Here is a 16,643-nt window from a genome sequence, read left to right as displayed (position 1 = left end):
TTAACAGCCAGTGTTTCAATAAAGCAAACACTACACTGATAGATCTGAAACAGGACTTCGATCCGGTAAGGGAAAACAGTATCCAATAAATATGACAGCCAAAATGGAGTTGGAAACTTTGAGGAATACATTTATGACAACCTTACAGGCTGACTGCATTCGATTGGACTTGCAGATTTGTCTATTTATAGCTACACATAGAAACAACCTGTGGCCATTGTGGGACAGTATGATGAGATTGCTAGCAAACTGATATACCGGCTGTTATATACCAATTGTCACTCTGATCAAGAAAATGCAGGGAATGAATTTAAGCCTTAATAGGCCATGATCCTTTTGTCATATATGTACCATTTGTGAAATTTAATTCTGATTTTTTTTTTATTTGTAATCTATGTCTTTATAAATTGCACTAGCTGGTTTTCTTAACAGCACAGCTTTTGGCATGCCTAAATGTAAATTGCTGCAGAACCTGCAAGTCTTTAACATCAGGTCATAGGCCATACTTGTATTTGGTCTGACCCTACATACTTGCAAAGTTTTTGTTGATGGTTCTGGGAAGTCTCATAAAGCTGTAGTGGGTTGGTGTGAAGATAACAATTGGCATCATTCTGTAAAAATTTTTGAAGGTTCAACCCAATTAGCAGAACTTGGCACAGCTTTAAATTACTTAGAGCTTTTTAAGGAGGAACCTCTAAATTTGATTTGTGATTTTTATTACGTAGTCAAGGTCCAACGCACGTATCTGGTTCTGAAGTTTTTTTTGTTTATTTGTTTGTTTGTTTTTTTAGAAAAGGGGGGAAGTAGGGGAAACACCACAAAAACAGTTGTCAAAAGCATTGTATGTGATGAAATACTTTGCAAGTATGACCCAAAGCCATGCTAAATCAGAAAGAACCTACATTAGTTATGGTCAAATCACTAGTCATTGGAAAAGGCCTCATCAGTTGATAACCTGGGGAAAAGGTTATGTTTGTGTCATTACAGGCCAAGGATTGAAGTGGATTCAACAAAGATTCAACGGATGCAGATGGACAGGAGGGAGATAAGTTGTGAGGACTGTTTCAGATGTAAACCATGGATCCTAATTCAGTGTTACAGATGCTCGCAGACCTGGTGGTCTAGAAGCCTATTAGCAAGCAGGTGGGTGTACCTTCTGTGGAAAACGGCAATTTGAACAATCAGCAGGAGATCCAAAAGGGTGATATTATGATTAGATAGTTAATGCATAGATAAGGTAAAATTATGAGATATTTCTACCATAGTAATCTAAGTTTAGCAACTGATAAAGTTTTAGAAGGGATATTAAGGTTAAGCTATTGATCTTCTAAATAGGTTGAGATAACTTTTAAGATATTAATTCAATTATTAGTATATACTGATGGTATTAAGTATGTTACCCTATAAACTGCACAGTTATAAATCTTTTAGGAATTTAAGAGAATATATAGTATTAACTTGTCTGGTTATTTTGAATCTATTAAAATAGTGTGATAATAAGGTTGTAATGATAGAATTAAGGTTTTAAGAATAGGTAGGTAGTTGTTTGATCTTATTAAGTAAGGTTTAACTGCATTATATGTAATTGTAATTATGCTGTTAATCACGTGTTCTATGTTGCAACATATTTCAAAAATGATGCACCGTGCAGTTTAGGGGGCCTGACTAATTCAGGAAAAGAAAGGGGGAAGTGTGGAGGGGTTTTGATAGACAAAGATCTGTTGCTGAATTAGTCAGGCTCAAAGGTATCTCAAGGCCACTTCGAGAACAGAGTCCGCTGTGAGAAAGAGGGGCGTTCCTCAATCACCGGGGTCCTAGTGTGGCATGAATCATTGGACGTATCCTCAGTGAGACTCCAACGCACGGACAGCCCATGATACTCATTTAGTGACTCCATGCTTGGAGCGTGGACGCGTGATTAGAATATAGTTACATATATAAGGAGACTTGTTTCTGTAATAAATGGCTTAGCGTGATTCACATTGAATCAACTTGTTTTGCTTAGTCCTTATCTCACTCTAACAAGCTTCCATTCCTATCGCTTCTGTGTCCACACGCAAGCAGGGGAGAGGTCAGCTCCATATATGCAGAAACTCTTCCCCAAACACTCACAGCTGTGCACATGCTACAGCTCTTGTATAAATAAGACTCCAACTAAGCGCACGAGTCTGTACACCCCATCGGACCGTCTCACAAGCGTGTACAAACACGGGACCCCGTTCAAAATTATGCACCACTACCGTCGTGTATAAACGTACAAGAATGTCTATGTCTGTGCAGACTGACAAATTTCTATGCAGACGTTTGATACACGAATGGCTACACGTGCAGCCATATCACGCAGGCTCTGCTGTTCTTTCACTAAATGACCTCTTTGGAAACGTTTCTCGGGTAGGGCTACCTCTCGGATATTTTTCTGGAATAACTGTGAAAAGTCAGCGCAGGGAAACCGTCTACATAAACACATTTCAATCCTGCCTTGTTTTGTCTTTGTCTCCTCTACCTAGATGATTCCCATTTTCTCTGTTCACTTGAGGTGTCATGATAGTTCTGTTGCACACAGGCACAACCAACACATACAAAGTGTCAGCAGACACACTCACTTGAGCACAACACCAGTGCAGATGCACACAGGAGACGAAATAAACACTCATGCATGTGGAGAGAAAGACGGACTCACATGCGGGTGGAGAAACGGATGGATTCAGCAGGCGCTAAGGCACACAGAGACTTTCAGGGACACTGTCTCCACAAGCACTGGGTCAAGTCTGCAGGTATCCTAGACATTGACAGTCGTGCCAGCACCTGTGACTGTGCAAAACTATCAGACGGTGACAGGAAAGACACTGCCTCTCACACAAGCACACAAGTGTTTGCCTTCAGCTATAAATCAGGGACAAGCTTGTGAAGAGATGCTCTGCTGCACTTTCTTGTTATGACATGTTCTGTTTCGTTTCTCCTGTAGGCTGATTGCTAAGTGTCTTTCCTCAGGTGACTGTGAAGCATTTGCCGTGAATGAGAAGTACCATGGCTCAGCGTTCAGTTCTGCCTATGTCTGTCGCTGATTCTTTCCTAGCAGAGCTCCCTTGTGACTGTCCACATGAGAAATGCAGGACTGTACAACTGGAGAGATGCAGAAGCGTTCAAACAAACACCACAGCTGTACACTCATTCAAGCTTAAACATGAATGGAACCCGCAACCAGGCACATGCACGTGGACAGACAAGCATTTATAAGCAAAACTTCATTCACACACAGTTTCATCTCAAAATAGGAGCATATCTGCGGGTAGCTTGCAAATGTGAAGCCATGTCTACGTGTTTGCAGTGTCTCCATCTTAAACAGACGTGTTTACCCTCCAGCATGAAAGTGCATTTCTCGTACGTCCTCCTGTAAGTAGAAGTGAGAGGGCGTGCTTGCAGAAGTGTGCATGCGTGTTGCCACGCGTTTGCTGATTATGTCAGTGTGTGAAAAGGTAGGTGCTTTTCTCTAGCTGCGTATGCGTGCACGTTGTGGTGGGCACATAGACCTAGATGCTTGTGGAAAGGTTTCTGCGTGTTTTTTGGTGAGGAATCCTATGTGTGCACGTGGTAAAAGAGAAGGGGTAAGCAACCAGGTTCCAACACTGAAGAAGGCAGACGATAAATTTTCCTACGCCGTCTCTGTCTTTCAGTATACCTAGTAGGACAAAGAAAACCGCTAAGCCTTGCGATCAGAAAGAGACACACAACAAAACTCACCGCACAGAGGAAAAACAGCAGAGCATCTGTTCACAACCTTGTTTGTGAAGGCAAACACTTTGGTGCTTCAGTGAGTTTAAACATTTCCCTCTAAATGTGTGATTGCGCACACTGGTTCAAGTGGTTGTACAGACCTTCAGTCCTTGGGTGCGGGACTTTCTAAAGTGTGTCTGTGGGCACGTCTGAAAGTATTCCGCTGTCTCAACACGCATACTCGATTGTTTACCTAAACATACGCAGAGGCATTTTAACACGTAGTTTTGCACACACAGAGATGGTCACTGTTTACAGCACAAAGAGTCCTCACTTTCCTGCCATCAGAAAGAATACTGCACCAGCGCAGGGCAGTGCCAATGCCCACACGTGTGTGACCAGAGTACCTGGAGTCAGGAAACGAACAGTATGATGCGAAACTCTTGTCCGTGTAGTCTCATCTTGGAGTAAGAAGGGCTACGGAAGCCAGGCATAGCAAGGGCTCTTAGCCGGCGTTCTTATCTGTGTTTCTTGATCTCAGGCTAGGAGTTGCTATGGGTAAGATTTGGTTCATTACCTTGGTGTGCCTATGTGCTCTTGGCAGGTCTGTGAGACCTTGGGATTTTGTGGCTCTGTCTAGATGTATAGGAAATAGTATATGTAGAATGGTGTGAAATCACAACCGTGCATGTGTGTTCAGCTTGATTTGTGATTGCAAACATGGAATGAGCATGTGTGAAACTTCTTTATACAAGAGCTGCAGCAAGTGCACAAGTGTGAGTATCCCAGAAGGGCTGATGAGCCGGGTTGGAAGGGAGGGGAGCACAGGCACGTCCTAGGCAATTGCAAAGGAAAGAAGAAGAAACATAGTCTGAAAGAGAAATAGAGGGGAAGAAGAGGTGCTGAAGTTGGAAGCCTTTCCTTGCTAGAAGGAATTAGCGCAAGGTCCTTCAGATATGATTTTTCCCTGATACCACGCTCTGCTCTTCTTTGGCTAAATGACCTATTTGGAAACATTCTATATCACTGTGGGAACAGGTAGGTGCTTTTCCGTAGCTGCGTAAGCATGCAGGCGGTAGCTTTTGCACACATCTGTGTGTTTGCAGAAAGGTGTCTTTCTGCCTGTGTTTCTGTGAGGGAGCCTATGTGTGCATGCAGACAAAGAAAAGATAAAGCAGTAGGCTCCAATTCTTGCATATTCATAACAATTTGGGGCAATTTTTCACATACCAAGCCTCTACAGGAGAAAGAATGGCCTAAAAACAGGATACTGATTATTTCACAGTCTTTGCTGCCATCTAGCGTCAATTGCAGGACATGCAGTGTGTTTCGGCGGAGATTCTGAGGGTCTTTTCATCTGTCTGACGATCTACCTCTCCACGTTGGCAGTTCTCCTCTGAAGCGCAACTAGTACATACTTACATGAAGTAAATGATTAGTTCATTACATAAAATACATCTGTTAATTTCTAGTCAAACATAAGCTAAGAACCCTGCTTCTATACAACTTAATCTTCTGTCTGCAAGTTCTCGTGCTGGAGAATCTAAAATTTGAAAAATATCCCTTCGTTCTGCAGGTGGTTAGAGGGCAGGTATGATGGCATTGCTTGAGGATGGGTAAGTCCTTTGTACCTTGTCCGCAGTCTATATTGCTTCAGCAGCTTCCATTCCTATCGCTTCTGTGTCCACACGCAAGCAGGGGAGAGGTCAGCTCCATATATGCAGAAACTCTTCCCCAAACACTCACAGTTGTGCACATACTACAGCTTTTGTATAAATAAGACTCCAACTAAGCGCACGAGACTGTACACCCCATCGGACCGTCTCACAAGCGTGTACAAACACGAGACCCCGTTCAAAATTATGCACCACTACCGTCATGTATAAACGTACAAGCACGTCTATGTCTGTGCAGACTGACAAATTTCTATGCAGACGTTTGGTACACGAATGGCTACACATGCAGCCATATCACGCAGGCTCTGCTGTTCTTTCACTAAATGACCTCTTTGGAAACGTTTCTCGGGTAGGGCTACCTCTCGGATATTTTTCTGGAATAACTGTGAAAAGTCAGCGCAGGGACACCGTCTACATAAACACATTTCAATCCTGCCTTGTTTTGTCTTTGTCTCCTCTACCTAGATGATTCCCATTTTCTCTGTTCACTTGAGGTGTCATGATAGTTCTGTTGCACACAGGCACAACCAACACATACAAAGTGTCAGCAGACACACTCACTTGAGCACAACACCAGTGCAGATGCACACAGGAGACGAAATAAACACTCATGCATGTGGAGAGAAAGACGGACTCACATGCGGGTGGAGAAACGGATGGATTCAGCAGGCGCTAAGGCACACAGAGACTTTCAGGGACACTGTCTCCACAAGCACTGGGTCAAGTCTGCAGGTATCCTAGACATTGACAGTCGTGCCAGCACCTGTGACTGTGCAAAACTATCAGACGGTGACAGGAAAGACACTGCCTCTCACACAAGCACACAAGTGTTTGCCTTCAGCTATAGATCAGGGACAAGCTTGTGAAGAGATGCTCTGCTGCACTTTCTTGTTATGACATGTTCTGTTTCGTTTCTCCTGTAGGCTGATTGCTAAGTGTCTTTCCTCAGGTGACTGTGAAGCATTTGCCGTGAATGAGAAGTACCATGGCTCAGCGTTCAGTTCTGCCTATGTCTGTCGCTGATTCTTTCCTAGCAGAGCTCCCTTGTGACTGTCTACATGAGAAATGCAGGACTGTACAACTGGAGAGATGCAGAAGCGTTCAAACAAACACCACAGCTGTACACTCATTCAAGCTTAAACATGAATGGAACCCACAACCAGGCACACGCACGTGGGCAAACAAGCATTTATAAGCACAACTTCATTCACACACAGTTTCACCCCAAAACAGGAGCATATCTGCGGGTAACCTCCAAATGTGAAGCCATGTGTACGTATGTGCAGTGTCTCCAATCTTAAACAGACGTGTTTACATGTGGACAGACGCAAGGGAGCTCTGCTAGGAAAGAATCAGCGACAGACATTAGGCAGAACTGAACGCTGAGCCATGGTACTTCTCATCCATGGCAAATGCTTCACAGTCACCTGAGGAAAGACACTTAGCAATCAGCCTACAGGAGAAACGAAACAGAACATGTCATAACAAGAAAGTGCAGCAGAGCATCTCTTCACAAGCTTGTCCCTGATCAATAGCTGAGGGCAAACCCCTGTGTGCTTGTGGGAGATCATCTGTCTTTCCTGTAAGTGTTGGAGAGTTTCGCTCAGGTCTAGTGTGCTCAAGCTCTATAATCAAGGCCTAGGATACCTGCAGACCGGTCCCTGCTTGTGTGGACACAGTGTGCCTGAAAGTCTGTGTTCTTTAGCGCCTGCTGTATCTATCCGTCGCTCCATACGCGTGTGAGTCCATGTCTTTCTCTCCAAAAGCATGTGGGTGGATTTCGTCGCACATGTGCATCTTGCGCTAGTGTTGAGCTCAGCTGAGTGTGTCTCTTGACGCTTGGTGTGCGTTGGCTGTGCCTGTGTGTAACACAGCACAGTCATGAGTGCACAAGAGAACAGAGAAAAGGAAAATCGCCTAGGTAGAAGCAACGAAGCAAAACCGATTCAGGATTGACGTTTGCTCGACAGAGACGGATTCCCCGCGCTGACATTTCACAGTTACACCAGAAGAAAGCTGAGCGGTACATCGACCGGAGAAATGTTTCCACGGAGGTGATGTAGCGAATGAACGGCAGTGTGCGCGGCAGTCAGGACAGTGCCTGAAAAGGGCCCAAACCAGCAGAGCCTGTGTTCAAAAGCTGGTGGCGATGTGACTGCATTGAGGCATGTTCCCGTGTCTGTGAGTGTATAGACGGCTGTTTCATGTTCACAAAAAGGTTCACGGTCCGCTTTTTCTTCTGTGCGTGCACACGCGATGACGTTGTCTCTTCCGAACACTGGTACCTCTGTGCATGCAGAACGACGTGGTCAAACGCGTCTGCCTGTGTTTTGGTAAACAATGGAGTGTACGTGTTCAGACAGCAGCATCTCCACAGACATCTCCACAGACCCAGTTCTGAAAGCCCCGCACCCTTGGTCTGAACGTAGAAACAAGCAATTGCATCGGTGTGCGCAATCACATATTCAAGACGGACGTCTTCAATCTCACAGAAGCACGAACGTATTTGCGTTCAAGCATGTATCCGAAACGATGTGTGATCAGATGAGCTGCTAGTATTTGCTCTGTTCGGCGTGCTTCGTTGTAGCTCTCTTGACGGTCGCAGGCTTATCGGCTTGCTTTGCACAACTATGTATAGGGATAGCATGGGAAAGCTTGCCTTTTGCCTACTTCAGCGCTGGAACCTAGTTGCTACGCCTTCCATTTGTCCACGTGCACACACACGATTCCTCACCGAGAACCACGCAGAAACCTTTCCACAATCACCCAGCTGTGTGCACACATCGCCACGTGCACGCACACGCAGCTAGAGAAAAGCACCTCCCTTTTCACACACCGATGCGTAAAGCAAGCGCCTGGCCACACCCATGCACACTTCCGCAAGAGCGCCCACTCCCGTCTCTTGACAGAAAGACGTACGTGAATCGTAGTGACATGCTCAACGCTATACACGTTTGTTGATGTGTAGCGTACAGCACAGACGCATAGGTGGCTGCACGAGAATACACCTTTGGAGGATATCTGCAGATATGCGCCTGTTCCTGGACGACCCTGTGCGTGAAAGCATCTGTACCTACAGTCGTTTGTCTGTCCACATGCGTGTGCCTTGCTGCAGGCTCCATTCATGCTTAAAAGCTGGAGGGAGTGCACAGCTGTGCTGTTTCTTGTCAAAGTTCCACGTGTTGCGCAGTCCTGCATTTCTCATGCGGACAGATGCAAGGGAGCTCTGCTAGGAAAGGAACAAAGACAGTGGCAGGCAGTACTGAATGCTGCTCCGTGGTACCTCTCCCTCTCCTATGGCAAATGCTTCACAGTCGCCCGAGGAAAGAGGCTTAGCAATCGATCCACAAGAGAAATGAAACAGATCACGCCATGACGCGAAAGAACAGCACGGCGTCTCTTCCCAGATTACCCCTGCTGTATAGCTGAGGGCAAACACACGTGTGCTTCTGGATCAATTGCTAAGCATCTTTCCTCGGGCAACTGTGAAGCATTTGCCATATCTGCAGATATCCTCCAAAGGTGTATTCTCGTGCAGCCACCTATGCGTCTGTGCAGTACGGTACACATCAACAAACATGTATACCCTTGAGCATGTCACTACGTTTCACGTACGTCTTTCTGTCAAGAGACGGGAGTGGGCGCTCTTGCGGAAGTGTGCATGGGTGTGGCCAGGCGTTTGCTTTACGCATCGGTGTGTGAAAAGGGAGGTGCTTTTCTCTAGCTGCGTGCGCGTGCACGTGACGATGTGTGCACACAGCTGGGTGATTGTGGAAAGGTTTCTGCGTGTTTCCCGTTTCTGTCGAGCAAACGTCAATCCTGAATCGGTTTTGCTTCGTTGCTTCTACCTAGGCGATTTTCCTTTTCTCTGTTCTCTTGCGCACTCATGACTGTGCTGTGTTACACACAGGCACAGCCAACGCACACCAAGCGTCAAGAGACACACTCAGCTGAGCTCAACACTAGCGCAAGATGCACATGTGCGACGAAATCCACCCACATGCTTTTGGAGAGAAAGACATGGACTCACACGCGTATGGAGCGACGGATAGATACAGCAGGCGCTAACGAACACAGACTTTCAGGCACACTGTCTCCACACAAGCAGGGACCGGTCTGCAGGTATCCTAGGCCTTGATTATAGAGCTTGAGCACACTAGACCTGAGCGAAACTCTCCAACACTTACAGGAAAGACAGATGATCTCCCACAAGCACACAAGTGTTTGCCCTCAGCTATACAGCAGGGGTAATCTTGCTAAGCCTCTTTCCTGGGGCGACTGTGAAGCATTTGCCATAGGAGAGGGAGAGGTACCATGGAGCAGCATTCAGTACTGCCTGCCACTGTCTTTGTTCCTTTCCTAGCAGAGCTCCCTTGCATCTGTCCGCATGAGAAATGCAGGACTGCGCAACACGCGGAACCTTGACAAGAAACAGCACAGCTGTGCACTCCTTCCAGCTTTTAAGCATGAATATGTATTTCCGTTCTGTTTATCGGCATGAACAGGCAGCCAGGAAAACCTGCCATTTCCTACTACCTTCCACCAAACTACACTAAAATGTCTATTTGCAGCTTACAGTTGAGACACCTTTTTCCTCCTGTTTGTGACCCAGAATCCTAGAATTAGGTGCACAACTCTTGCAGTGGCACTATGATTGATTAAAAGAATTGCCAGAGTTGACTGTTGGTCAAACCAAGGAACAGGTAACACCTCTCCAGAAAGTGGACATGATATAGCAGTGGTAGCACCTTCTTTAATTTGAAAAGGATTTTACTGTTGTGACAGTTTAATATGATAGGATTGTGTTTCTGCTTCTCAGCCCCATGTCATGATGTCTCCTTTCACCTCTGATGGAAAGGAGAGTTGTGCTGCTGCCATTGGAAGGGAATTTCTTGCTCAAAACTGAATGTGAGTAACTAAAGGGTCACAGTCTTGCTTTTATGCGCATGTAGTATATATCCTGGAGGACTTTGTTTTGAGGTCCAAGATTTAAAAAAAATAAAATAAAATTTCAAACAGGGGCTCTTAGACATCTTGGATAAGCAGTTGGGGTTTGTATATGTAGCAGATTAGCCCATGATAACTCTTTTTGGTAACTGAAATGCAAAGGCTGCTTTGTAAAGATGTTTAAATATTTTGATTCATTTAAAATCCATACCTTGTTTTAATATTAGATAATTGCCAGGACATACAGGCCCTTGCATTCCTTCAGACATTGCTTGCGTAGATTGTGAAAATGCAGCTGAAATTATATCCTGGAAGAAAGCATAGAGCAGCAGTGAAGAATGGGAAATCCATGTCTCTGGTCAGATTTTGAAGTTCTCTGTGTTTACCTCCTACAGACTCAGTGTATGGTGGAAGAGGAGCAGAGAAATGGTGTCTGCCCCAGTTCCCCTGTCCGAGTGCCTCCAGAGTCCCCAACTGCACAAGTGCGCTCCCTAAGATACCGCCGTGTGAACAGCCCTGAATCAGAACGCCTCTCCACTGCTGATGGCAAAGCAGATCTACACGAAAGAAGGTTTGCTCACCCTCTGTAGCCTCCTACTGCTTTTACCCAGCATCTTGAGGTCTGTGGAGACCAATCTAATCATTAGATCAGCAGGCACTGGACGTTCATTTCTGGTTGGAGGTGCTCATGGGCTTTATGATCTTTCTGATGAGACTCATGTCTGCTAATAAGGAGAGTTAGTGGGAATGATTCTTACTCTGTCTCGGGATGGGAAGAACTCCACAGATAGAAGGAGGGACATTTGTTAGAGGGAAGGCAAAGCGTCAGATCAGAGATAATGTAAATAGTCACAAAACTTTTGGCTGGCCTGAGGTGGGAGGGAACAATGGATCTTTTTAGGATACAGACAAGGATCCATGTATTCTGGGAGCTAGCTGGCAGATCTTGATCTGCTGGGTTTCATTATTTCATTATTTTTCATCAACAGCAAGAATAATATTACTTTTTCAGCATATAGTATTGCACTTGATACCTTCAGATGCATGGCAAAAAAAACAAACAAAACCCCAAGAATAATCAAAATAAGCTTTCTAAAGCATTGTATCCTGGAGAACATGTTGCAAGACACAAGCCTTTGGTGCTGGTTAACTCCTTTCATGTCCTTTGTTAATCAGTCTTCCTCTTTTCACTGGAAGTCAAGGCATGGACTGTGGTTGCAGGGCATACTGGTGAAATGCCCCCTCTAAAAGAGGCAGGGGGGAGACAGACCTTCTTCTCAGAGAAAATGTGACAGACTTCAGCCAAGAAGAACAGTCACAAGGAGGCCATAGCTAGAAATGGAGAAGGATCAAAAGAACTAGAGAGTGGATGAGCCCCCAGCGCTACCCTGTTTGTTAGGTACTGTTTTATTCTGGGTGGCTGGAGGAAGCTGTGATTCTTCTCTGTAATTCAGGAAGGATTGTGTCCTGGTTTTGTTAAAAACAAGTTTCTCTTTCAGTGAATTTTGCCTGTCAGCTGAAGCCTTCATATTAACTGCATTTTCCTGGAGAATCAGACACATGTTTTGGTAAAACCTAGCAATGGAATGCAAACTTATTGATAAGCATGGATGGACATCTCGCGAGAGGGGCGACGAGGAACAACTGACCAACTGTGTATAACATTCCATTCACGTGAATACTTCATATAAAATGGGAGATCACGAGGATCTTGGCCCTTCTCGTCCCTTTTTCCTCTTGTTCTTATGGCCGACATTAGGAGAGGACCTTGCTAGTCGTCCCTGCGAACTGAGGCCTAGTGACAGACTGAATCCAGCTCTGGTTGGCTGTGGAGTCTAATCCAGGACTTTGAGTGCCGGCTCTGCAGTTGCTGAGACTTTCAAGATTGGTTTTGTATATTTTGTATTATTTTCTCTATTCTTATTAATAGCATTAGTAAAACATCTTTAATTTTTTCCAAGTCTCTTCTCTCTGTCCTTCTTTTTTCCTCCCAATCGCCTCTCCTGAGTCGAAGGGGGGAGAGGGAGGGGCAAAAAGGGAGAAGTGGGGGGGAGAGGGGGTTAACAATACATCTGCCAGGGTTTTATTGTCACCCCGCAATCTTAACCCTCGACAGATTGTTTGTGTTGCTGTTAATAATTTAGAGCTTGAATAATAATTCTTGTGTCTTGGTACCTCTTCTTTTCCTTGGTCAGAAGAAAGGCACTTTAAAACAGGAAGGGAAAGAAGTCATTTATAACAGTCAGCAACACTAGTCCTGTATATTCACTGAATGCTTTCAACTCCTTCCTTTATTTCTCTAGCTCTTCCTTATCTACTCAGCATCATGCTAACTTAATATAGAAAATGTGTATTACCCAAAATACATCCTTTTCTCCTGCCTTCTTACCTCAGCTTCTGTTTTAAAAATCAAGATATTTTTTCATCTTGCAAGTAGCCTGCACTAAGTATGTTGCATATACAATCCCACTCTGCCACACAGTCTACTCATTATTCCATTTTTGACTTTTCACGACACAGACCTGAATCGCAGCACTGGGAAATTCTTCCGGCTTTCTGGAGTAAATTGTTCCACTCCAGGAGTCTCTCCTCTCCTGGGGAATGCATGAAAACATTGCCTAAGTCCAGAGTTTCCCTTACTTTTTTTAGCAATAGCTTTTAAAATCCAGTTCTTATCACACACAGTGTATTCTTACTTTGTATACTTAGTGTTTCCTATTCACAATAATATATTTTCAAGAACTAACAAATATAACCTTGCTTCTTTCAGATCCATCAAGATGGCTTTTGCTGAGAACTTAGGTTTTGCTCGCAATTTTCTCTATATCAATCTTGGGTTCACCTCCTTCTCTAATTCCCCTTTCTTAGTCAGAAATTTGACATTGCAAGCGCCGTTATTTCCATCTCAGCTCTGACCTTCCTCTGTGTTGATGATACCCAGTTTTGCTTAGCAGCCTTCACCAAATGGTCAGTCACTTCTCTGTTTCCCCTCATGCTTTCTCACACATGGAAGGCTTTTCCCAGAAGAGTCTGCAAGGCTGTTTGGTCTTTGTTGAAATCCTTTTGTAAAATGCACTGCAGCTGTCTTTTTCTGACCAGCAGATGCTCTGCTTTTGTACAGCAAGCTGCTAACGGCTGTGGTGGACAGAGAAGCAAAGTTAGCAGCAGGTGCAGGCCAAATGAGAAGCATGGATTATACCACTGTGGAGTAGAGTGCTAGAAATGCCACTGTTTTTTCCTGCTAAGATGCTGCCAGGGCCATTGGGGCACAGGGAGCTTCCAGGGTCTCTTTGGAGGGTATTTCTGCATGGCTGGAGAAGCTGCTGCTATTTAGACTGTGACTCACTGAACCTTATGCTACCCATTGTAAAAAAGTACTAACCATATTTTCTTCCTGCTCCTCCAAAGTATTTTGGGGTCATCTGTGCACAATAGGATCGAAGATTTCTTCTGTCTTTGAAGAACTCCTGTGGCCACCTTAGAGGCTTCAATGGCCACTCAAGTGGTAGCACAGTGCAGCTGAAGAGGTTGTAAGAGCCAAGCAGAGACACTGTTAAGTCAGACAGTAGATTAAGGATTTAGGGGGTGTTTTCTTTTTCACAAACCAATAGTATTTACCAAAGGCTTAAGAGTATATTGGTGTTGTTGGGGGAAACTGGTTATCATCCTGTCATCTACAAGGAAGAGAGGTGCTGCATTGGCTCTCATACTGAAGCACTTTAGGGGGAACATCTTTTTTGCCACATAGATTCTAAAGAAATATTTTTGCTCAAGCCTAATGGTTTCATGTTCTGTCTTTAGATCTCGAATGGATTTACCTGGCTCTCCATCACGGCTTGTATGCTCCTCCCAGCCAGCCCAGATGCTGTCCATTGATACTGGCCAGGCTGATCGGCAGGCAAGTGGTAGGATGGATGTGTCTGCTTCGGTGGAACATGAAGCCCTCAGCAATGCCTTCCACTCAGTACCACTTGCAGAGGAGGAGGACTTTGATAGCAAGGAATGGGTTATCATTGATAAGGTGACAGAGCTGAAGGACTTTCACCCAGGTGCTGAGCCGAGCACCTCTGGAACCACAGATGAGGAGCCTGAGGAACTGAGACCTATTGAAGACGGTGAGGAGAGAAAGCGCTTAGGAGGAGATGCTGCAGTCAGGCCAAAGACGCATGATGGACGAGGTCGGGGTATGCAGCCTGTGACTGAGGAGGACAGTTCCCACAGACATGAAGGACCTTCTCAAACAGTATCTGACAGTAAACATGAACAGCAGATGGGAAGTCCAGCCCACTCTCCCCTACATTCAGCACCAGCTTTCCGACAAAGGAGACGAGAATCTGAACCTACTGGTCCTCAGAGACAGGTAAGATCCCTGGGTCTGTATTTTGTTGACAAGCATAGCATCATCTTAGAAAACCTCAGCTGTACTGGAGAAGTCTGTGACTCAAGCATGGATGCTTTTGTGAAACTGTTTCTAACAGTGCTTCTAAATGTTGTGAACAACTTAGAAGTGCTCCCTATAGCTCGTAACATCCCCTACAAAGGACACACTCTTATCAAGATCTTTCAGCTGATTTGGCACAGTGACAAGAGGAGAGCACAGCTGTGGTTGTAGGTATCTTAAATCAGTTCTCTTATTGCTCTACCACAGTGTTTTGTTAATAACCACTTAGCTGTATGCAAGTGTTGCCAGCCAATCTTCTCCACATAGTTTCTCAGCAGCAACAGCAGTGTCTGCCCTCTATTCTAATCACACATCAGCACTGGGCACAGCAATGCAAATCATGAAATAACTCCCTGAGATTAAACTTTTTTCTAAATACCTAATAAAAAGCTCAGAGGAACCAGCACACACATCACATCCACCTTACTTCTGTGATTGACATTGTTGTTAGCAGAACTCACAGAAATGTTCTTTACCTACTCTGTTTGTTCCAGATAGTTGTAGAGGGCTTTTTTCTTTTGGTTTTGCTTTTTTTCTGTGGTCCTCTGAAGATACAAAGAACTTCAGGCTTTAGTGGGAGGCAATTTATTAGATGACCTGGAAAAACATTAGATACTGTTGGGCTCCGAGTTCCTCTGTCATGTCTAATCTTCGTTTCTCAGACGTTCAGAAGAAGGCTGTCCCAGAATGTTTACTTCAAGAGACAATAAAATTGTTCTCCCAAGGGCTTTTTGTATTTGTAGGTTAATGAATGTGGGATCCATAAGAGCAGGCAAGTCTTGGGTCATGTACACAGTGACATCCTCCTGTGACAGGCATTTGGGCAGCCTGCTTGTTCCTCTCTGGAAGCTGGTAATTCCATGTCCTATTCCCTCTTGAGCTTATTCTCTAAAGGAGTGTTCACTGGACTGGAGCATGTTAAAAGAGCATCCTTCTGTTCAGGCCTTGACCAGATTCTTCTCTTCTCTGGATCCTGGAGAGGTACAAGAAAAAAGTGCTGTTAATTTGGGCAGCAAAACATGACTGGTGCAATAAACTATATGAAAAGAATCAAACCAAAGTGTTCCTTGCTGAGGTGTATGAGGCTGCAGTACTTACAGGAAGGACAGAAATACTGATAGCAGGCTCTAGTGGGACTGTCCTGCTGAGCATGGAATAATAGTAGTACATGCTTCTCAGGAAGACTGCATCCAGTTGCAAGGTTCCTAGGTGGAGGTGTTTGCTTGTAAGAAGCCGAGATGTTGGATGACACAGATATCTGGAGCTTGCACAGGCAAGATCAGCATAATTGAAAGGGTCTGTGTCTGATTTTGCTCTGTCTGAACACTTATTAGGCTGGTCAGTGCAAGATCTGCAAGTTGTGATGAACACAGCAAGCGCCAGCTGGTAAGAACCAGCCGTAGGAACCAGCAGGAACACTTCACTGATGTATATAGCATAGCTAAAGAAGGCTGGAGATGCCTTCTTGGCCACTGCACCTAATACAGCTATAAGAAATGACTGGGCGAGTTGGGTATGACACAGTATGAAGGCTGCTTATTCCTGCACGGTGATACTTAAAAAGCAGGCAAAAAAAGGTAAATTAATGGGATTGTGGATGATTACTGCTAATATATTAGACAGCCTTGGCTCTCCAGCTGACTGAACATTTTTTTGCTCCTGTATTCTGAAACACCCTCTGGTTACTCCTGGACCTAACTTTGTACATATAGACCAACACTGGACTTCTTTGGCTGGCCAGGATTCAGTTGTGCATCCTTTGAGTTCTGGATCCTTCAGTTGCTTCTATATACACAGCTTTGCAGTGTCATTCCTCTTTTTCCATTTGCTGTCACAGAGCCAACTGCCAACTCCGAAAGGAAGAA

At 44.7% G+C, this 16,643-nt stretch overlaps 1 protein-coding gene across 1 annotated transcript in view; it reads left to right on the top strand.

Moving 5' to 3' along the window:
- Positions 1-3,431: 3,431 nt before the first annotated feature.
- The window catches only part of LOC308038703 (tau-tubulin kinase 1-like), a gene marked incomplete at both ends in the record, with an annotated part of 37,875 nt that continues 24,663 nt past the window's right edge, over positions 3,432-16,643 (top strand). Inside the window, 3 exon segments of the mRNA XM_080341478.1 lie at positions 3,432-3,476; positions 10,733-10,908; positions 14,139-14,697. Of these exon segments, the coding sequence (XP_080197604.1) occupies positions 3,432-3,476; positions 10,733-10,908; positions 14,139-14,697 (780 nt within the window).

This window comes from Nesoenas mayeri, assembly GCF_963082525.1.
Source record: "Nesoenas mayeri genome assembly, chromosome: 3".
In the NCBI taxonomy this organism is placed as follows: domain Eukaryota; kingdom Metazoa; phylum Chordata; class Aves; order Columbiformes; family Columbidae; genus Nesoenas; species Nesoenas mayeri.
This window is presented reverse-complemented; position numbering and strand designations above follow the sequence as displayed.